The sequence below is a fragment of the Trachypithecus francoisi genome, unplaced genomic scaffold (genome assembly GCF_009764315.1).
Source record: "Trachypithecus francoisi isolate TF-2019V2 unplaced genomic scaffold, Tfra_2.0 Contig01461, whole genome shotgun sequence".
NCBI classification, from domain to species: domain Eukaryota; kingdom Metazoa; phylum Chordata; class Mammalia; order Primates; family Cercopithecidae; genus Trachypithecus; species Trachypithecus francoisi.
Window position 1 is genome coordinate 19,014,853 of NW_022681433.1, and position 23,478 is coordinate 19,038,330.

Below are 23,478 nucleotides of genomic sequence, written 5' to 3' on the forward strand. Positions count from 1 at the left end.
ATCCCAGTGATAGAAACTTGGGCTGTTTCCAGCTTGGGGTTGTACACGTTGTTTCTTTGTTGACATATGCTTTCATTTCTCTTGGATAAATACCTGGGAGTGAAATTGCTGGGTCCTCGCGTAGGTATATGTTTAGTTTCATAAGACACTGTTAGACCTTTTTTCAAAGTGGTTATATCATTTTATCCTTTCACCACAAATGTATGACCATTCAGGTTGCCCACAGCCTTGTCAACATTTGGTATAGCACGGTGGCTCACACCTGTAATCCCAGCACTTTGAGAGACCAAAGCAAGGTAGGAGGATCGCTTGAGCCCAGAAGTTCAAGACCAGCGTGGGCAACATGACAAGACCCCATCTCTACAAGAAGTTTAAAAACTAGCAGGGCATGGTGGCACACACCTGTGGTCCCAGCTACTCTCAAGCTGAGGCGGGAGGATCACCTGAGCCTGGGAAGTCGAGGCCGCAGTGAGCCATGTTCACGCTGCTGCACTCCAACCTGGAAAACAACAACAACAACGAAAATTAGCTATTCTGGTGGGTGTGTCATAGTATCTCATCGTGGGTTTGGTTTTCATTTCCCTAATGACTAATGAGGTTGAATGTCTTCTCAGTGCCTATTATTTATTTATATATCATCTTCTGTGAAAAACCTGACCTTTTGAAGGTAAAATCTTTTGTCAATTTGTAATTTTAAAAAGAATCTTTTTACAATGGGTCGAAGAAGTCCTTTATACATTCTGGATACCAGTCTTACGTGAGATATGTTTTGTATTTTTTCCTACTCTTTCATCTGTCTACTCATTGGTTTAATGGTTTCTTTTCAAGAGACATTTTTAATTTTGATGAAATCTGACATTTTTTCCTTTTATGGTCGTTGCTTTCTGTGTCCTAAGAAAGCATACCTACTTCAGAGTCACAAAGATACTTCATGAGGTTTTTTAAGACAGTAATTTTAGTGTTTACGCTTAGGTCTGTGACCCTCTCAAGTTAGTTTTTATGTGTGGTATGCAGTAGGGGTCCAGGCTGGCTTTCCCCCATATGGATATGCAGTTCTGCCCAGCCGACTCATGTGCGTGTCCTTCTCACCCTCACGCTGTGACTGAGCCTGCCCACCTGTATGCCCATGACCTGGCCTCATCCTTTCCACACAGCAGATGCTGCCTTCGTGTTCACTGAATTGCAGTAGAGGTTCAGAGAACAGTAGAGGATTCCGGCAGTCTTTTAATGCCTTGATTTTGAAAATGGTTTTACAGAATTCATCTCCCAAAGTAAGGGTCAGTATATAGAGCCTGTTCAACCCTTTAGTTAGCATTTCCTGCCAAGAATGTAGGTTGAAGCAAGAAGGTTAATTGCATAAATCTTTGTGTTTTGGCTTCTTTAGAGTGAAGAAAGAGTATGAATTCAGCTTTTTATTGAATTCTTAATATATGCTAGGCATGGTGCTTCATTGCTTCTACATCTTCTTGTTTGATCCTTATAGCAACCTTGTAGGAAATTTGGGTGCCAGAGATTTAAGTGACTTCTGCATTACATAGTTAGTAAGTTGCAAAGCTAGGAGTTCTCTGGGACAGGGAAATCTGGAGGAAAGCCAATAATTTGATTCTGATATAAGACTTCTATAAAAGAATTAACATCTAATTGATTGTAAAGTGTATAGAACTTGATAACGAAACTGGATAGGTAATTAAACTTATTAAATTCTGAATCATCCAAGTCAAAGGTAACTAAAAAAAAAAAATCAGTCTTCTAATATCAGTCTTTAAGGGTGTGTAGTCATATATGCAAAAATAATAGCCCTCAGGAAATATATTTAGGCCTAAATCTCCAAGCTAAGGATTGATTTGTTAGTAAAAATGCATTAAAATTATAAATTGCTCCAAGGCCCACACGCTGTCCATGACGTTATAAAATGTTCTTGCAGTCAGGTTATAGAGCCAGAGTCTGGATTCAGAAAGCCAGAGTGTTCCTCTAGTGTGTGGATTTGAATTCGTGTCTTTGTGGGTCCTGTTGCTTCCTGGTGGACGCAGTGCTGACCTTTCTCTGTTTGCAGGTATGCTTCAGAAGCGCCCTTCTGTTGACGACTTCGTAAGTGCCCTGGTTTCTGACTTGGATCTGGACTTCGAAACTTTCCTCATGGATTCAGAATAACAGAAATACTCTAAACCTCTTCAATCAAGGTGATGTAGATAATGACTTTGTTACGAATGCTACAGCTGTGAGAGCTTGTTTCTCATGTCAGTGTTCACTTCTGTAATAAATTCGGAAAAACTTTAAACTGATAGAACTTGGAATAAATCATTTGTTTTAATTCTGCGGGCTTTTCACCTGTTTGGCACATTTTTGAGCACATGAAAATCTCTGACCTGGTAACAACCATCCTTCTACGTGGCATTGTTAAACGGAGGGTATGGGCATTTCCTTAGTATAACCACTCCCCTGTTGAGCTTTTCCCCCTTTCCATGGATCTTTAATTAGTTTAATTAAATATTTAATTAAAAGCAAAATTGTTTAAGACAGAGTTTGAAGCAATATTCAGAAAGGTTACACATATAGTTCTTTTAAGAATGATGACCATTTCTTAAGACCACTATCTAAAGTAGGCTTAGAAAATCCACTTTAAATAGTTACAAGCAACCGACAAACCAAGTGTGGTTTCCAAAATACATGTAATTATCTGTACTGTTTTTTCCGGAATGTTTAGGCAAATAGACTCAGAACACAGAGGGCTGGCTTGGCAATGAAGGTAGAATGAGTAAGTGCACGTACAATTAATAAGTGACATACCAGTGTCAAGCAACTGTTGAATCAGGAAATGGGGGTTCAGACCATGTCTGCTTTTATGTGGAACTCATTTCCTTTATACTATTGTATACCATACTGTATTTTGGTTTATTATTATCAGGAAATAAATTATTTAATGGATTCTTCCCACCATTAAAGTCAAAATCTAATTATGAATTTCCACTTTAAAAAGGCACCTGCTAACAGCCTCTTCCTGCTTCTCACCAAATGACCAATGATGAAACAAAAGGAAAGATTCAAAATACCCAAAACTAAGACACACATTCAACCTATTGGCAGAATCTGGAGGAATTTCTTCATGCCCAGAAACAGACAGGACTGGCTGGAGAAACGTCATCAGTGGCCGGCCGGCGCCAGGTACACCCGGATGCAAGGGGATCGACCCTTCCTGCTTTCCCACCTCCTGCTCACCCTTAGAAATGCAAATCGGTACTGACCAGAAGGCAGAGCGGCCAGTACCCCGAATGGGGCTTCACGTGTGAACGCTGCAGTGGGTCCCTCCCCGTTGATCCCCATTGGAGCTTCTCTATACAGCAGCACTTGGAAACTGCCGCTCACACAGCCTTGGGCAGGGAGTGGGCCTGGCAGTGGTGTCTCCTCTGTACCCAAAGCAAAGCTGAGGAAGGAAGACAAGGGTTGAGGAAGGGCTCTGGTGCAGTGCCCAGGGAGGAATCTTGCTGTTTCTTGTCTCACCCTATTCACAGTATCCAAGCTAACTTAAAAAGAGATCTCATCTCGACAAACTGGCAATACACAGATGCCAGCTCATTCTGGGAAACAGACGTGGAGAAATTTAGGGGTAAATCAGTTACAGGTAAATCTGAAAAGTGCTTTCATCAGCACCCAGGTGCACCGACAGTGACAAAACCCCTGCATCTTTATCAGGTCTTTTTTGTAGGGGTGAGTAACCAAAAAAAAAGAAGTCCATGTGGAACCTTTTTTAAAAAGCATTCTTAAGAAACAGGAAAGGAAGACTTTACCTGTAAGATGCTGGAAAATCAAAACTTTGAAAATTATTTTTTTTTTTGTGACAGAGCCTCGCTCTGTCACCCAGGCTAGAGTGCAGTGACGTGATCTCAGCTCACTATAACCTCCGCCTCCCGGATTCAAAGGATTCTCATGCTTCAGCCTCCCTAGTAGCTGGGATTATAGACGTACACCACCACACCCAGCACATTTTTGTATTTTCAATAGAGACAGGGTTTCACCATGTTGGCCAGACTGATCTCAAACTCCTAGCCTCAAATGATCCACCCATCTTGGCTTCCCAAAGTGCTAGGATTACAGGTGCGAGCCACGGTGCCTGGCCAAAAATTATTTTTTAAAAGGAGCAAATTGCTTCTTGTACATTGCAGCAAAATCTATTTTTGTTTTTTTGGGGTTTTTTGTTTTTGTTTTCTTTTTGAGACAGAGTCTTGCTCCGTTGCCCAGGCTGGAGTGCAGCAACACGATCTTGGCTCACTGTAACCTCTGCCTCCCGGGTTCAAGCGATTCTCCTCCCTCAGCCTCCCAAGTACCTGGGATTACAAGCACCCGCCACCATGCCTGGCTAAGTTTTGTATTTTTAGTGAGATGGGATTTCACCATGTTGGCCAGGCTGGTCTCAAACTCCTGACCTCAAGTGATACGCCCGCCTCAGCCTCCCAAAGTGCTGGGATGACAGATGTGAGCCACCATGCCTGGCCCTCTCTGGAATTCGCAAAGAGATTTGAGAAAACATGGTATTTATGAAGTTGAAAGCCATAAAGAACAAGCAGAAATAAAAAGACAACAGGTGAAGTTAAAAAGGAAGATGGGTAAAATAAATGCAGAGAAACAATAACCACAGTACAATGACCGAAAACATTGTCAGAATCAGAAAAGAAGAAAATTGTCAAGGAAAAACCTGAGAATCTTTCAGAAGGCAGGTTAAAGGAATGCAATGAGAACAGATAGCAAGGCAGCAGAGTGGAGGCCCATACCCTCTGAATTCTAGAATTCCTCAGATGAAGCCAGGGCATTTGCAACAAAAGCAATAACCAGAGATAAATTCTGGTGTACTCCTGTATTCCCAGGAGTACAAACCAGTGCCTAGCATTTAGCAGGGGCACTGGTGAGTGAATGCTCATCACTGATTTTAAGAAACCCTTTTTAAGCTGGAAGAATGGCTGCACATTCAAAAGAGAATCCCTGATGGTGGCACACAGTGCGAACGTCGTTGCCACTGAACTATACACATTCAAATGGTTCTGCTTTATGGTAAATTGTGTATGATGTATATTTTACCACAGTTTTTTAAAAAGCAACCAAGAGAATTCTGAATTCCAGATTAAAACATAGTGAAAAGAGACCCTCATGTAGATATATTCTACTTTTTTGAGAATTAAAATAAAATATTTGAGTTTAATTTAAAGTTTAATTGAGTTTAATTAAAATATATGGCATATCCCAAGTTGGGCTTTGCAGAACACTTCTCAGGAACTGTTAGTTGGTGTACCCGGAACGCAGAAGGGTCCTGTTATTAAATTTATTTGGGAAATGCATGGATGTTTTGAAGGTTCACTGTGCATGTGAATGACGCTACAATCGCAAACCAGATTTGGCGTTGCATACATGAGCCAGTATTTCCCAGTGTGGAATACTTATTGCTGTTTTTCAGAACCCTGGGAAATAACTAAAAGTATTCAGCTGGAAATTACAGGTATAGCTATAAAGGAGCAAGAATTACAGTGACTCCAGAATGCAACCGTTCATCACTATTAAGAGCCAAAGAATTGAAAAAAGTTTTGAGAGGTGAAGACAGAGAGGTAAAATGACATTCTCAGATATATGAGGGCTCAGGAAACATCTCAACTTTGTACACTTCTTTAAAAACTGCTAAAAGTATATGTGATTTTGACCAAGAGTCAGAGCAAATGAAACCTTCAAGGGGCTTGACAGAATGTGGAGGGGTCATCACTTCTTCCCAGTAACAGCTGAATAAGTCATAACAGCAAATTATTTTATTATGAATGTTTTCCCTTATGATGGGAATAAATCCAGAAGCCATAGTCCTCTTGGGAAAATTCTCTCCTGTACTTACAGTTTACCACCAGCTTCTAAAAATCTAATTTAAAGTTCTTAAGAATGTGTAAACGCTGAAAATAACCTAATAAAAGAACTGGTGGATAGTGAATAAAATGTTAGTGTGTAGGTTTTGAGATTTAGGCCTTTTTTCTTTTATCTTTTTTCTTCTTTTTCCAATTTTTAAAAAGTAGGCAATGTGTTAATTTCAAATGTACAGTGTTTTAATAATCATGGCAAAGCCAAATTTAAAGCATTTTTCCAGTTCTGAAGAAACGCTTGGCTGATGGAAGCCAATTCAGAAAATGTCTTTGAGTCATTTCAAGGAACAAATTGTACAGCCCAAAACGTTATGAATACCCAAAGTTTAGCCTGATTCGGTAAAAGCCATTGAGATAAAATGTGAACAACAATTGTGCTTGACATTTACGTAGCATTTTCCAGTTTCCAGGGGCCTATCTCATAGCTGTCTTACATGAAGCACATGAACTTGCGAGGTAGCAGACAGTGATAACTGGTGCTAGGGAGGCAGACAGCTCGGGACTTGCCCAGCATCCTCAAGCTGGCACCGTATCAGTATGACTAGAGCCACCTCCCTTGGCTCCTTGTCCACTGCCCTTTGCACCTCATGCAGGTCTCCAGAAGACTCCGCTCCTGCTGTGCAGGCTCCTACGCTTACCTTAGACACGATTGCAGTGTTGAGTGGCCACAGGACCCACACAGGCCTTTTCTAGTTCACCAGTTTTCTGCAAGGATGTTGGTTAGGGAGTGTCTTCAAGAGGAGCAAGTATGACACCAAATCTAGGAGACGTGAGAATCGAGCCAGGCGCAGGGCTGGTGGGCCAGCGGGGACCACCCTTTGAGTTGGTATTTTGCTTCATCTGTATCTTTTGAGTAAGATCATCTGGCAGTACGAGCTGTTCTCCAGGTACGTTTCTCTGTCTCATGTACAAAAACATCCTGAAGGCGTTTGTCAGGTGCCTTGCTGAAATCTAGATGCATTCGGTACTTCCTTGGTCTGAGGTGAACTGCACACCTTCAGGCACTGGGCTCGTGCTTTCAAGTATTTTATCCTCACTTTGGGGTGAGTGAAAGATCCCCACTAGAGGCGCGCTCGGGAGAGATCATATAAAAGCTGACTCTTGAGTACAGGCAGTAGTGGGTAGATGTGTGTGGTGTCTCCATTCCTGCAAGGGTGCTTGTTAGGGAATGTTTCCAGGAGGAACAAGTCTGCAACCAATCATGAAACAAATGGTAGGTGTGAACTGGAAAACTCATTCAAAAGAGAGCTCATGATACGTGTGGTTAATTCACTTTGGCAGTATGGGAGGCTCTAACTTGCCCATATTTGAAATAAGAATTCAGCTTTTTGTAATACAAAATAACAAAGGATTGAGAATCATAGTGTCTAATATATAAAAGACTCAGGAAAGATAAACATATTAACTGCAGAAATGTAAAATGCATGTGACCCAAGAAGGCCCCAAAGTGGCAGACAACATTGTACCCATTTTCCCTTCCAAAATGTAAGCGGGCGAGCATGCTGCTTTCAAGGCTGCCACACAGGATGTCAGCCGCTGTGCTGTCCTTAGAGCCTTTGTCCTGAGTTCCACGTGTTTGTCCAGCTGTCTCATTACCTGTAGGTCTTAAAGACACTTCAAATTTGACCTCCAACGTCAGATTCCTCTTTTATCCCAAATACTCCCCCCGAGTCACTGTTGTGATGAGTGGCACCGTAGTCTTCCAGGTGCTCAAGTAAGAACTTCTGAAGGGGTTGAGTCCCTTCTCATCCCTGCCGTTGGCGTTTCTCTTTCCTTTGCGCTTCACCTGTGCACCATGTATCTGTCATACTTGCCTCGTTTTCTTTTCCCAGCTCAGCTGCAGATGTGTGTTAGAAAATCAGCACAGGCCTCCAGTGTGATCTGGGCATAAAGTCATCAGGGTCCAAGGGAGTGAAGGAGGGGCGGTCCCAGGAAATAGTGTGTGGCCAGGCTGGGACCACAGTGGGTATCAAATGTTTGGAACCCAGTTCTGGAAGGTTTAAACAATTCCATCAGATACAGTCTTCATTAAAAATAATTGAAAATTATGAACATGTTTCTGTTCGCTCCTATCACTGCTTTAAGAAAAACCCATGTCATGGTTAATTCCGTGTGTCAGCATGACTGGCCACAGGGTGCCCAGATGAAACATTCCTGGGTGTGTCTGGAGAGTGTTTTGGGGTGAGGCTGGCACTTGACTCAGCAGACTCAGTAAAGCAGATGGCCCTCGGTGGAGGGGGGTGCTCATCCAATCTGTTGAAGGCCTGAATGGAACAAAAAGTGGAGGAAGGAGGAATGTACCCCATTTGCTTCCTGCCTGCCTGCTGAGCTGGGATATCCATCTTCTCCTCCCTTCAATCTGGAATCTGCACTGTTGGCTCCCCTGGCTCTTGGGCGTTCAGACTCAGACTGGAGCCACACCCCAGCTTTCCAGGTCTTCAGCTTGCAGATGGCAGAGCACAGGACTTCTCAGCCTCCTTCATCACATGAGCCGGTTCCTCATAATCTCCTCCAAAACACATCCAACTGGTTCTGCTTCTCTGCAGAACATGGACTAATATAATCCATGAAGCAATGTGAAGGGTTTTTGTAATTTACATAGAAGAATGAATCAAACACCAAGAAAACCAAGACCAAACCAGAATCCACAAAGGAATTCTAAGCACTGCTGTCCATCTACAGGAGAATGTGTATGCACACAACTTTGACCAGTTTCTGTTGATTTCGATTCCAGTGCATTTTGTTTCAATAGTTTGGAGAAAAAGCATCACACACTAGCAGGAAGCTCTGTGGCAGGGCCCAGATCTGTGACTCAATCCAAGCCCAGTGCTCATTTATCCAGACCCTGTAGGAGGAGAGAAACCTCAGTGGAGGCAAACATTATGACATTTAAAGGGAATTTTTTATGGCTTTTTACACTGACTCAGCATCAATTAGAAAGTTATTTTTGCTCTTTGTTGCCGATCGTGGGAGAAGGGGCTGTTAGCCAGGAGCTTGGAGCAGGGAGCCGGCAGGCAACAGCTTCACTTAGGAAGACCCAAACCCTGTGGAATCCTCCTGCCTGTCCTTTGAGGCCAAGCTGCTCTGATGATCTCAATTTTGTGCCTTTTTTTTTTTTTTTTTTTTTTTTTTGAGGCGGAGTCTCGCTCTGTCGCCCGGACTGGAGTGCAGTGGCCGGATCTCAGCTCACTGCAAGCTCCGCCTCCCGGGTTTACGCCATTCTCCTGCTTCAGCCTCCCGAGTAGCTGGGACTACAGGCGCCCGCCACCTCGCCCGGCTAGTTTTTTGTATTTTTTTTTTTTAGTAGAGACGGGGTTTCACCGTGTTAGCCAGGATGGTCTCGATCTCCTGACCTCGTGATCCGCCCGTCTCGCCTCCCAAAGTGCTGGGATGACAGGCTTGAGCCACCGCGCCCGGCCTTTTTTTAACTCTTAAAACTATTTCCAAGCTGATTTATTAAAATTTATTCAATTTACTTTTTTTTTTTTTTTTTTTTTTTTTTTTGAGACGGAGTCTCGCTCTGTCGCCCAGGCTGGAGTGCAGTGGCCGGCTCTCAGCTCACTGCAAGCTCCGCCTCCCGGGTTCACGCCATTCTCCTGTCTCAGCCTCCCGAGTAGCTGGGACTACAGGCGCCCGCCTCGTCACCTGGCTAGTTTTTTGTATTTTTTTAGTAGAGACGGGGTTTCACCATATTAGCCAGGATGGTCTCGATCTCCTGACCTCGTGATCCGCCCGTCTCGGCCTCCCAAAGTGCTGGGATTACAGGCTTGAGCCACCGCGCCCGGCCTCAATTTACTAAAAGGACCAAATCATGTTTCTGTTTCTTCAGACACCACACTTGAAATTCAGTTTTTGAAAACTGCTATGCATGGATAGTAGGAGGATTGATTTTTACCAACAAAACAAAGGAATGGTGGAGTAAAAGGCCTAGTTGTTTTGGCTGTGGGCCAGCAGGAGAAATCCCAAGGGGATGAGAAGGGGATCCAACATCTAGCATGTCGGGGACAAGCTGTGACAGCCACAGAGGCCACAGTGGTCGGCTGAATCTGAGCCCTTTTCCAGCGAAGTTATCCTAAGGTAAAGAAATTGAGCTTACCAGGAATGAAGCACAAGAATAAGCACTTAGCTCCAGTCCAAAGAGCTGCTACCACGTGGAGGGCAGCGCTGGAGTTGTGATGAGTGCCCTAGAGACTGCACGGACATACCTATATTAGTTGAGTTAAATAATTTGTTACGGTTGGGGAAAAAGTATGTGGACTTCTGAGAGCAAGGATTGTAAATGCGCACAAAGCAAGGATTGCTGGGGAAGATTAAAGATAAGCAGGGTGAATGCTCTATGCAGCACAGTATGTTTCTAATAGTGCCCTCAGTGTTTGCAGATTGTGTACGATATAAGCCAGTTCCATACCACAGAGGGCTCTTTATTGGCAAGCTTATGGCTCACTGTGTGTTCTCAAAGTACTTTACAGTTTAGGTTGGAAATTGGAAGAAAAAAAGAAAAGCCAGAACTTGTGACCAATAATAGGATTGGCTGCACACTTCCAGACTGATGAATGACGAATGTGATGGACTATTGCGTGGAGCACATCTTCAGCAAGAGGGAGAAATAACTCTTACCATTTTTGGCCAGCAGTTATTTGGTTTGATCACCAAACATCATGCCAGAATACTCAGCAAACCTTGTTAGCTCTTAAGAAGTCAAAGTCCAGGGGAATTTATTCCTGACCATTTGAATTGGACCCCTTATGTGAGAGCAGCGGCTACCAGCTGGGGTAGCGAACGCGCCACTAGTGGACGTGCAGTGGCAGAGCTCCTGGTAACCACCTAGAGGAATACACAGGCACATGTGTGACACCGAGCGTGACACCCGTACCACTCACATTTGTCTTGTTTTCGTCTTTCGATGTGTAGATTCTTAGTATAGTGTGTATTTGTTCAGAGGTCGAATCCATTACTGCGCATTTACTGAGCTCTTTGTTGGGTGCTACAGACCCAAAGATGAATAAAACATGAATCCTACCCTTGCACTCCTAACCGTGTAGTCAGTAGGTGCTGAGGAATCAATGGAGTGTCAGAGTGATGCTGCAAAGTAGACAAGGATTGTAAAAGGAAGCGAGACCTCAGGAAGATTGTGAGGTAAATGAAGAGAGAGAACTAGAAAAGCAACTGAAAACGGGGCTCCACGCACCCGTCTGAAGGATCTGCCTGCCTCCACTTTGAAGGAAGTCCATTCCTACAAGATGAGCTACCCAAGGATTCCAAAATGTCAAAAGGATGATCGGACATCTGTCCAAACCCATAGACCGTACCACAGCAAGAGTGAATGTGAACCAGCATAACCTGTGGACTCTGGGTGATGGTGCCGCATCAGTGTAAGTTCATGGCCTGTAACGAGTATACCACTCTGGATGCGGGATGCGGATGTGGCGGAGACAGCGGGCAGGGGTGTACAGAAAGTTTCTGTTCCTTCCACTCAATTTTGCTGCGAACCTAAAACTGCTGAGTGGATTTTGTATGGCTTAAGGAGTTCCTGTGCAGTCTGCACGTTACAGCAGTTTCCTCCTATGCCATGGAAGGGGAGGGAGGTCCTGGAGACAGAGCCCAGAGGAGTGACAGCGACAACAGGTCTGAATGGTCTCAGTGTCCCCGGCCCCTGCAGCATCTAATACAGTTTGGCTCTGTGTCCCCACCCAAATCACATGTCCAATTGTAATCCCATGTGTCAGGGGAGACCTGGTGGGAGGTGATTGGATTAGGGGGGGATTTTCCCCATGCTATTCTTGTGATAGTTCTCATGAGACCTGATAGTTTAAAAGTATGTGGCAGGCTGGATGTGGTGGCTCATGCCTGTAACCCCAGCACTTTGAGAGGCCAAGGCAGGTAGATCCCTGGAGCCCAGGAGTTTTAGACCAGCCTGGGCAACATAGTGAGTCCCCATCTCTACTAAAACTACAAAAATTAGCTAGGTGTGGTGGTGCACACCTGTGATCCCAGCTATGCGGGAGGCTGAGGCATGAGAATTGCTTGAACCTGGGAGGCAGAGGTTGCAGTGAGCCGAGATTGTGCCACCACACTCCAGCCTGGCAACAGAGCCAGACTCTTGTCTCAAAAAAAAAAAAAAAAAAGGTTTGTGGCAGTTGCCCCCCTCTCTTGTTCTCTCCTGCTACCATGTAAGATGTGCCTTGCTTCCCCTTTGCCTTCCACCATGATTGTAAGTTTCCTGAGGCCTCTCCAGCCATGGGGAACTGTGAGTCATTCAACCTCTTTTCTTTATAAATTACCCAGTCCCGGGCATTTTTTGTAGCATTTTTTGTAACCGACTAATACAGCACCCGATGCAGCTGTTACAAACTGTTGAGCTGAAGAGACAAGAAAGCGTGGATCATGGCAGAGGGAGGAAAGAGTTCTGGGTGGAAGAACAGTGACAGTGCCCAACACTGCAAGGTGTCAGGGAGGACAGCGGGCTCCCAGGGAATTTTGGAACTGAGGGAATGGTGAATGGAGTGAGAATCCAAGAGAAAAGAAAGTAAGGAACAAATGATGAGGAAATAGAAGCAAGGAACACAGAATATTCACAAAGCCTGGCCAGGGTGATGGGAAGAGCAATGGAATGGCACATCATGCTCATCTGACCTCATGGTCAGCTGCCCCTCCCAAGGAGCACAGGAGGCCAGACCAGGCCATGTGTGACGCTGCAGGGCACCAACCCAAGTCTGTAGAAAGAGTATTACACACTCTTGTATAACATGTACATACATGTATCACCAGAGTGGTACATGTGCTACAACCCATGAACCTACATTGACCCAGGGTCCACAGATTACGTTGGTTCACACTCACTCTTTCTGTGGTACAGTCTACTGGTCTGTAATGCAGTGATGTGTTACACGCCCTGCACCAACGTGGAGCATCACAGTCCCGTGTTCAGGGCACCACATTCTTAACATAGACATTGTGATGCTTAATTGTATGTAGCAACTTGACTGGGCCACAGTGCCCAGATAGGTGGACAAACACTATATATTCTTGATGTTTCTGTGAGGGTGTTTATAGATGACATTAACATTAAAATTGGTGGACCTGAGTAAAACAATGCCCTCCAAACATATGTGGGCCCTCTCCAATCATGGGAAGGCTTGAATAGAACAAGACTGACCTTCCCAGGCAAGAGGGAATTCTTGAGAATACTGCCTTTTGTCTCTGTCTGCACCATCAGCTTCTCCTGGGTGTGCGCATGCCCGCCTTCAGACCTGGACCTCCTGGGTGTGCGCATGCCCGCCTTCAGACCTGGACCTCCTGGGTGTGCGCATGCCCGCCTTCAGACCTGGACCTCCTGGGTGTGCGCATGCCCGCCTTCAGACCTGGACCTCCTGGGTGTGCGCATGCCCGCCTTCAGACCTGGACCTCCTGGGTGTGCGCATGCCCGCCTTCAGACCTGGACTTCAGCATTGTCTTTCCCTGGGTTTCCAGCCTGCCAACCAACCCTGCAGACTTTGGATTTGCCAGCCTCCATAAGTGCATGATCCAATTTCTTTTCAGTTTTCTTAAGAGATAGAGTCTTGCTATGTTGCCCGGGCTGGAGTGCAGTGGCTGTTCACAGGTGTGACCATAGCTCACTGCAGCCTCAAACTCCTGGGCTCAGGAATCCACCTCAGCCTCCTGAGTAGCTGTAACTACTGCAGGCACACACCATTGCACCCAGCATAAGACATGAAACCTATAATTATACTTTATCCATGTTTATCTCCCCACTAAACTGTGGGCGAATTGAAGTCAGGACTTGTACCCTTTCATCTTTATTTACCTAATGACTAATAGTGTCTATTGTATGGTGCCCAGCTGGCTGCATCTTCACCAGAGTTTCACTGATAATTAAGAAGTTCTTGCTAAGTGATCATTTGAAATAAGTTTTTTTCCTGCCTCTGGTAGATATGTTTACTTCCTTCCCTTACTCACTGGGGTGACAGGCTTCAAAAGGTAATGTCTGAATGAAAGTACAATTGTTTCTGCATGCTTTTCCAACTGATAGAACATTTCCGTTTTGTTAGGAAATTGTAAATTTCTGAATGTACCTAGCACATATGAATGCTCATAATTCTTACTTCCCTTTCTTTTCTTATTAAGCTCCACATTACCACTTTTAATTTAGTCTTTATATCTTCAGAGATAGATGAAATACTGTCATATCGAGAAAACTGGAAGGTAAATTGCTCTTTTCTGGCTATGCAAGGTAGCTCTATCAGCCTGTCTTCTTCAGGGTTTTTAGAAACATGAACATTTTATTTGTTTACTCTCTTAACTGCAGTGATAGAATGCAAACTTCAACTAGCTTGAATAAAACAGTGAATTCCTTAGAAGGATACTGTGAGGATGTCTCATAGCACACGACGACTGCCAACAGCAGTTAGGATGCTTTGGGTGCAAATAAAATAAGGCTGAAATCGAACAGGTTAAAGCAAGATGAAAGTAGCCACGATACATTGCTATCCCCTGTTGTTTTTTTTCAGCTGTGTATTACATGCTGTTTTGTAACCTGCTATTTTGCTTTAAAATCTCATGACTTTTCTGCAATCATAAGTATTTTTCTACATCAGTTTTTATGGCTAGATAGTATTCTGCTCGGTGTTCTTGAAGGTCTTGGGAGAGTTCAGTAAGTAGAACCCATCTTCCCCACCCAAATCAAGAAAGAGCAGGTGGAGAACCAAAATATCACCCTTATTTCTAATGAAGGCAGAATCCGAAGGCATAGCTTGCAGCAAGAGACAAAGTGGGTTTGTGGAATCTGTTCTTTGTTAGACTGTTGAAAAGTGGGATAAACCCACCTAAAGGAAAGCTTAGCTCTGTGGGGCCGGACAGCTCACCAGTCCCCCGCTAGAGCTGGCCTTGGCCAGAGGAATGAAGACAGGGAGCAACTTGTCCAAGCAGAGGGCCTTTGACCATCTCCACCCAATGCATGTAATCCACCGACTGTGGTAATGCTGGCTCCTGCTCTGGGAAGAAGGGAGGGAAGGGAAAAGAAGCCATGAGGATTTTGGAAAATCCCACATAGCAGAGGCAGGGGAGGAGGTGCTCCCCTGTGCGGTGTGAAGGTCCCAGTACTCAGTTCACCAGGCCTCTGTTGCACATTATGTTCGTTTCCAAACAATATTGAAGTTAAACATCTTTGTAATTAATATTTGTGTACATTTGTGAAAATTTCCTTAAGATAAATCCCTACAAGTAGAATCTCTGGGCCAAATGGTATTAACAGGTTTAAAACTTCTGACTCACTTTGCCACACTTCCCTGTAGAAAGTTTTATCAGTCTACCTTGCCACAAGTAGTACAGTGTATAAGAACGTGTTTTCTTAACACACACCCACTCTGCCTGTTCAGTCCTTCTTTTTTTATCTTTGTGAATTTGATGGGCAAAACATCTGTGTCACAGTGTTATTTCAATTTTGAGCAGTCTTAATGGAGGAGTTGTTTTGGGGGACCAAGGTATAGAACGTGTGAGAGAAACTATCTGAAGAGATTGAACAATGTCTTCAAAGACCTCTAGCCCTGCAGCTGCCGCTAGTCCTTCCACTTGTGTAAATAATTTTATTTTCCAACCATGGAAGTATCATCGTGAGGCTGAAAGAGGATGATTCTGGGAAAATACAATTACTTAACAGTTATGTGGCCTGGGACAAGTTGAGTCTAAATGTCCTCATCATAAAATGGAACTAAGTAACCCTCGTTAAGAATAAGATACTGTATGGACACTGTTTGCCCAGAGTGGGCAGTGAAAAAACTGTGACCATTCTGATGTAATCTTATAGTGTCTCTGGTGGGGAGATCTGAGAGCTGCTTTCTTTCCCCCTCCCATCTTGTGTATGTATCTGTCTCCACTGGTCTGCACAGGGGAGGGAGGTGGTTGAGAGTGATGTGGACATTTCCAGGATTTCTGACCAGAGCACCACTTGGTAACTCTCTGAGCACTCAGGATCTCTGCACTTGGTAGTCGCCCAGCAGCCCATCACTGTGTCCTTCACCCGTAGGGCTCACAGTGACATTTTCTGGCTCCATCAGGGTGTGCTGCACACCTGTGTGGAGTCTTTGCCAGGTGAGCTCTTCACATCCCATCCCTGCCTTCACCAATAAAACGCTGAGTCAGGGAAAGGAGTGCCCGGCTCTCTCCTCACCTGTTTGTTTGACTTTGGTTCCCACCTACAACTTGCCTTTGTCCTTAGACACCCGTAGAAAAGTTTTGAATTCCCCCTCCAGTGAGCCATGGGTGTCCTGTACTGGCAGCACACACAGCAATTCTAGACAAAAGAAGATCTAGCAGTTGTAAGTTTTTCTTTTTCATCTTTTCTTTTCCCAGACTTGCTACTGCTGCCACCACTAGCACTGACGCCAATACCACCACCTCCACTGTCACCCTCAATACACCAGCCCACCCTATAAAGCCCCTGCCATCTGGCTGCCACGGGCACCCTCTTACCACTACGGTTGAGCTGCAGTCTCTGTCACTGCCACCAACTGCAGCAAGGTGAACCGCAGAGCCATGCCATCTGCAGGCTCCAGCCTCCAGTGTACCACATGTGGCTCCTCCTCCTCTTCCTCTAGCCAGGCGTGGAGCAGCGGGGCAGGCAAAGCCAGAAAAACCTAGAACAGGATGCAAGAGATGGTAGAGTTAGAGCCTCACCTTGTCATGCCGGCCACTGGCCGGTTTCATTGAAGGAATTCACACCGTCCCTCCAAAGTCCAGCCTCTCCTTTTGGCCTAAGCTGGCCAGGAACTGGGGCCTGGGGTGGGGACTGGAGACATGGCAGTGCCAGCTCCCTACTCCACAGGAACCCCTGGGGACCGGAGATACCCTCCTTGGAGAGCAGGAGCAGCAGAAACTGAGACCCAACCAGCCCTCTCCACCCAAGTGCCCGTTCCCAATGCCTCAGCCTGCAGGGCCCTGTCCGCCTGTGATGTCTGCTACTCCATGGCCAGGGGTTCCAGGCGGTCTCCACAACACAGAGTGAGAGGGCTCAGGCCAGGGAACCACACTGGGTGTGGGAGCCCTGCTGTGTTCACGATTCCTGAGGAAAAGTTTTTTGGGTAAATGGACGGGGAAAAGAGGGTGACAAGCAGGTTTAGGGAAAGAGGAGGGTGAGGGGGAAGTCGGGGGAAAGGCTTTGTAAAAAGACGGTGGGGAAAATTTTTGGGGTAGGTGGAGAGGAAAAGAGGATGATGAGCAGGAGTTGGGAGAAGGCTTTGCAGAAAGACAGTGGGGAAATGTTTTTGAATAGATGGAGAAGGGAAAGAGGGTGGCAAAGAGGAGGGGAAAGACGATGGGGAAAACAGTTTTTGGGAATATGGAGGGGAAAAGAGGGTGGTGAGCAGCAAGAGTGGGGAGAAGGCTTTGGGAAAAGATGGGGGAAATGTTTTTGTGTAGACAGAGGAGCAAAAGAGGGTGATAAGAGCAGGAGAGGGAAAAAGGTGGCCAGAGAGGGGGAAATGATGGTGGGGAAAAACTGTGGGGAAAAATTTTGGGGTCGATGGACGGGGAAAAGGGTGGTAAGCGGGAGAGTAGAGAAGGCTTTGCAAAAAGACAGTGGGGGAAACGTTTTGGGGTAGATGAAGAAAAAGGGCGATGACAAGGAGAGAGCTGAAGGTTGTCAAGAAAAGAAGGTGGGGAAATAATGGTGGAGTATAAAGTTTTTGGGTAGATCTTTTTCTGATGTTTAAATCAGGTTGTATGCATTTTTGCTTTTGAGTAGTTTGTGTTCTTTATTTTGTGTATTAACCCCTTGCCTGATGCATAGTTTGCAAACACTTTCTTCTGTTTTCTAGATTGTTTCTTTATTCTACTGATTGCTTCCTCTGCTTTGCAGAAAGTTTTAAGTTGAATGCAATTCACTTGTCTATTTTTGCTTTTATTGCTTGTACTTTTGATGTCTATTTAAAAATTCCTTGTCCTAATCAATTTCGTGAAGCATTTATCTTATTTTTTATTTTCTAGTAGTCTCATAGTTTCAGGGCCTACATTGAAATTATCTTTATTTTGAGTTGATTTTTGTATATGGTAGATGATGATCTAGATTTATTCTTCTCCATGTGGGTGTTGGGTTTTCCTAGCACAGTTTATTGATGAAATTGTCCTTCCCGAATGTTTGTTCCTGGTGCCTTTGTTAAAAATGATTTGACTGTAATTTGTGAATTTATTTCTGAGTTCTCTATTCTGTTTCATTTGTCTGTCTGTCATTTGTCTATGTCTGTCTATTGCTCCTTCACTCTTTTTTTTTTTTTTTTTTGCCAGTACCATGCTGTTTTGGTTACTATACATTTGTAGTATATTTTGAAATCAGGTAGTGTGATGCCTCCAGCTTTTTTCTTTTTATTCAGATTCTTTTGTCTATCTGAGGTATGTTGCATTTCCATGTGAATTTTAGGATTTTTTTTCTATTTCTGTGAAGAATGTCTTATGTAATTTAACATGGGTTGCATTAATCCTGTAGATCACACTGAGTGATATAGATATTTTAACAATATTCTTCTAGTGCATGAACATGAGATATCTTTCCATTTACTTATGTCTGCTTCAGTAGCTTTCATCTATGTTTTATAGTTTTCGTTGTGGGATCTTTTGCCTTTTTTGTTGTTTGTCCCTAGGTATCATTTTTTTGTAATGAAATAGCTTTTTTGATTTCTTTCATAGGTGTTTCACTATTGGTGCATGGGTATGCTACTCATTTTTGTATATTGATGTTGTATCTTGCAACTTTACTAAATTTAGTAGGTTTTTTGGTGGAATTTTTAGAGTTCTTATATATGATCATATCACCTGCAAACAGAGACAATCTGACTTCCATTTTTCCAGTTCAGATACTTTTTATTGCATTTTCCTGTCTAATTGCTGTAGCCAGGACTTCTGGTACTATGATGAACAAAAGTGGTAAAAGTAACCACACTTGTTCCAGATCTTAGAGAAAGAGCTTTTAACTTTTCTGCACTGATCGTGATGTTAGCTGTGGGTTTCTCATATATGGCCTTTATTTTGCTGAGATATGTTCCTTCTTGCTCATTTTGTTGAGTTTTTATCATAAAGGTATGTTGAATTTTATTGTTTTCATAATCTACTGAAATGATTATATATATATATATATGTATGTATATGTATATTTAAGGGAGTCTCACTTTGTTGCCCAGGCTGGAGTGCAGTGCTGCAATCTAAGCTCATTGCAACCTCCACCTCCAACTCCACCCCCTCGGGTTCAAGCATTCTCCTGCCTCAGCGTCCCAAGTAGCTGGGATGACACTGCCATCACGGGGGCCCGGCTTCTTTTTGTGTTTTTAATGGATGTGGGGTTTCACCATGTTGGCCAGGCTGAATTCAAATTCCTCATGTCCAGTGATCCATCCACCTCAGCCTCCCAAAGTGCTGGGATTACAGGTATGAGCCACTGTGCCTGGTCTTTTTTTTTTTTTTTTTTTTTTTTTTTTAAAGACAGGGTCTTGCTCTGTAACACTAGAATAAAGTGGTGAAATCATAGCTCACGGAAGCCTTGAATTTCTTGGCTCAACTTATCCTCCCATCTCAGCCTTCTGAGTAGACAAAACTACATTTGCAAGTCATCAAATCTGGCTAATACTTTATTTTTTTTTGTTAGAGACAGGTCTTGCTATATTGTCCAGGCTGGTCTCGAATTCCTGGCCCAAGCAATCCTTCTAGCTCAGCCTCCCAAGTGCTTGGGATTTCAGGCCTAAGCCACCACACCTGACTAGGTTTGTCTCACTTTGACTTCTTTGCTAAGTCTATGGCTATAAATAAAACGACTGTTGAATTATCACTAATGAGAGACATGGGGAAAACCAAGCCAGAGGGGGACCATCGAATTTTGTTTGTTCTATGTATATTCAGATGATGATAGTATAGTATACATACATTGGAGTATATTTATGCTCCTGTAACAGTCTTGTAGGATCCTAAATGACCTGAATTTATCTTCATAGATTGATTGGGAAAGGAGGAATTATTGAGAGACAGGAAATTGAGAAATAGGAAATGATTCTAATTCTAGCATTAAGATACCCAGAATGACTTCTTATTACTAAGAATGGTAGAAAAACTCACCCATATTCCCTGAAGGTAAAATGATGCAGTTTTATTGGCATAATCACTATTAAACATGAATAGGTTTTGTAACTTTGGATTTGGCATTATTTTTCCATTTAGTGAGCATTTATTGACTGTCTGCTGTGCGCCAGGAAAAGTTCTAGGGCCACAGAGTCATAGCCCTGCCTTTGCTGTGGATGAATGAAAATTACCTCTTTCATATCTGCACTGTCTGTGTGTTAATGTGTGTGAATATATGTGTCTGTCTGTGTGTTAATGTGTGTGAATATATGTGTCTGTGTGTGTGTTAATGTGTATGAATATGTGTGTGTGTGTTAATGTGTATGAATATATGTGTCTGTGTGTGTTGTGTGTGAATATATGTGTCTGTGTGGGTGTTAATGTGTGTGAATATATGTGTCTGTGTGTGTGTTGTGTGTGAATATATGTGTCTGTGTGTGTTAATGTGTCTGTGTGTGTGTTAATGTGTATGAATATATGTGTCTGTGTGTGTGTTAATGTGTGTGAATATATGTGTCTGTGTGTGTGTTAATGTGTATGAATATATGTGTCTGTGTGTGTGTTAATGTGTATGAATATATGTGTCTGTGTGTGTGTTTCTGGCCTTTTACATGAAAGGGACTGGCAGATTTAGCCCTATTGCTGTTGTAAATCCTCATGCACCTGTATTTTGCCTCTTTACAGTGGACCCATCGTTACTAATTTCATCCTTTTGCAACAACTGTTTGCATTTAGATAACTGTCAGCACTTAGCTCCCAAGGTTACAGAACATGTCAAGATTCAGAAGAAGATCATTACAAATCCTTTTGTAAGGCCATGAATTAAAGCAGTAACACTTGTCTAGAACATTAAACAAGGATATGTATGCAGACAGTGACTGCCCTTGTGACATGAAAGCCTTTCGCATGAAGCTGTGACTGTTACATTCATAAAAAGCGCACTGTCTGATTCCGTTGGTAGTTCTCATCATGTTTCAGGAATTTTAGTTGTGACGATTGAAATCGTTGCCTTTGGGTAGTGTGTATTCCAGTTCCATCGGAGATTGGCCGAGACTTGTCTTTTTTGTTTACATTTCTCTTGGACTTGTTTCATCTGTTCTTGTTTGCCATGGAAACCAGTCTGTGTGTGTGTGTGTGTGTGTGTGTGTGTGTGTGTGTATATATGGCCATTTAAAGTGTGAAAAAGCATGTTTGAGAGAGAATACCAAGGGTGTGGTCAAGTGACCATTCGCTAAGATACTACCCTGGATAGAAGGGAACCAGATGCTGTTCAAGACAATGGGAGAAAGATCCTGAATACATTCCAGAGATCTCTGAGGCTTCCCCACCCATCACAGGCCCAGAGATCTTGGAGGGCAGAAGGATTGCAGAGGATGGGCTGGGCTGCCCTCCACAGGCTTGCTGCCTGGAGCTGCCTTGGTCCCTGTTTCCCACATTCTGCCAAAGTGCCTGTGGATTGCCCCAGCTACGGCTCAGCTATTAACAGGTTCACATGTGGCTCAGTCTGCCACTCAGGAAGGTGGAAGTAGTAAGCTTTGGTAACATTCCTGTGGTGGTAATTCTGCAGCCACACAGAGTGCAAAAGCTATGGGGGCATGCCTACCTCCACCTAGATTTCAAATCATTTTTTTCAAATAGTCTCTGGAGCCCCAACAGAAACCTGCCATGGGGTGGAGCTGTCACAGAAAGTCCTCACTAGAGTAATGCTTAGTGAAGCTGTAGGAGTGGGACCACCACCAAGACCCCAGAAGTGTAGAGCCACCAGTTTACAGTTTCAGCCTAGGAGGGCTACAGGCATTAGAATCCAACTCATGATAACTGCTCAGTGGACTGAAACCAGCAATGCCACAGGGTCAACTACCAAGGCCTTGGGTGTCCAACTTCTGCCCCAGTGTGCCCAGGATTCAATACATGGAGTCAACAAAGATTCAAGAAAATATATTTACTCAGTTGCTGGTACACTGGTACCCAGTAATTCATGTCCAGGTTCAGTGGGAGGGATATGAAGCATGAAGACAACTCTATAAAATAAACGTTCAAAGAAGTATTATAACTACACACAGGTGAGGTACAGTCTGTAATCCCAGCACTTTGGGAGGCTGTGGTGGGTGGATCACCTGAGGCTGGGGAATTGGAGACCAGACTGACCAACATGGAGAAATCCCATCTTTACCAAAAATACAACAGTAGCCGGGCGCGGTGGTGCATACTTGTAATCCTAGCTACTCACGAGGCTGAGACAGGAGAATCACTTGAACCTGGGAGGTGGAGGTTGCGGTGAGCTGAGATTGTGCCATTGCACTCCAGCCTGGGCCACAAGAGAAAAACTCTCTGTCAAAAAAAAAAAAAAAAAAAAAAAAAAAAAAAACATAACTACACACAGATGAAGGTCATCTGGGTTGAAGTGTGATGGCAGTCTTGTCTTACTGATGAGTCTTAGTGTCCCACCTGGATATTTGCATTAAAAGACTGCTAACATTTGTAGCTGAACCTTTAGTGCAGTTTGGTAGGATTATTATGAGATTAATATTTCTGAATATTTCCTTGAACCCAGAGCAACATATTCCTGTATTCATTTCATAAACTTATTAAGCACTTACTGTGCATTTGCTACGTTTTAGGAGCTAGGGATACAGCAGGGAAGAAAACTGTCAGAACTCTCGAGCCTCATGGCATTTACATTCCAGCATACTGGGAATGACAAAAAGTAAAGATGCTACATAAACTAGATGAAAAGGTAGCTGCTGCTTTTTTCTTTTTCTTTTTCTTTTTTTTTTTTTGAAATAGGATCTTGCTCTGTTGCCCAGACTGGTGTGCAGCTCATTGTAACCTCGAACTCCTGGGCTCAAATGATCCTCCTACCTTATCCCCGTGAGTAGCTGGGACCACAGATGCAGATGTATGTCACCACACCTGGCTGATTTTTTACTTTTTAATTTTTTGTAGAAACAGGATCTCACTATGTTGCCCAGGCTGATCTTGAACTCCTGGCCTCAAGCGATCCTCCCGCCTCTACGTCCCAAAGTGTTAGGGTGATAGATGTGAGCCCCTGTGCCTGGCCTGGTAACAACTTCTATGGGAAGAATTGGCAGGAGACTATAGAAGCTGGAGAAGTATGCAACTTAAAATAGGGTGGTCAGCAGTGACCTCACTGGGAAGGTGACTTGAAAGAGGCCAAGGAAAGAGCCATTTTGGCGTCTGGGGAAAGAGCAGAGGAAGCAGCATGTCCAAAGGGCCTGAGGTGGGAAAAGGAGCCTGAACTGTAGAGGGCAGTAGATAATAAACTTCAGGCACCAGACTCTGCTGAATACTGACAATATATTTTAAAGAGCACAAAACAAAGGATTTTTGTAGTGTTTATTCATTTTATTCATTCATGTATTATTATTTTCTTTTACTATTTTTTACTGTTGCCTGACATTCTGCTTTCTTTATAACAAAAACACCTGTTCAGTATCATAAAGTTTGATCACTGTGCTCCCCTTTCTTCTGTATT

General features: G+C 43.7%; 1 protein-coding gene across 4 annotated transcripts in view; it reads left to right on the plus strand.

The window, feature by feature from the left end:
* Nucleotides 1-23,478, plus strand: part of MIPEP (mitochondrial intermediate peptidase) — a 210,635-nt gene that overhangs the window by 155,382 nt on the left and 31,775 nt on the right. The window contains exons 19-20 of one of the 4 annotated variants that reach the window (XM_033237225.1): nucleotides 2,054-2,180; nucleotides 2,969-3,902. The exons of 1 other annotated variant lie outside the window; for it this stretch is intronic. In XM_033237225.1, coding sequence (XP_033093116.1) covers nucleotides 2,054-2,151 — 98 coding nt within the window. In that variant the 3' untranslated portion in view covers nucleotides 2,152-2,180; nucleotides 2,969-3,902. Of the gene's footprint in view, nucleotides 1-2,053; nucleotides 2,314-2,968; nucleotides 3,903-23,478 lie in introns of those variants that run through there. 2 more of the 4 variants (XM_033237232.1, XM_033237217.1) reach the window with 2 other exon arrangements.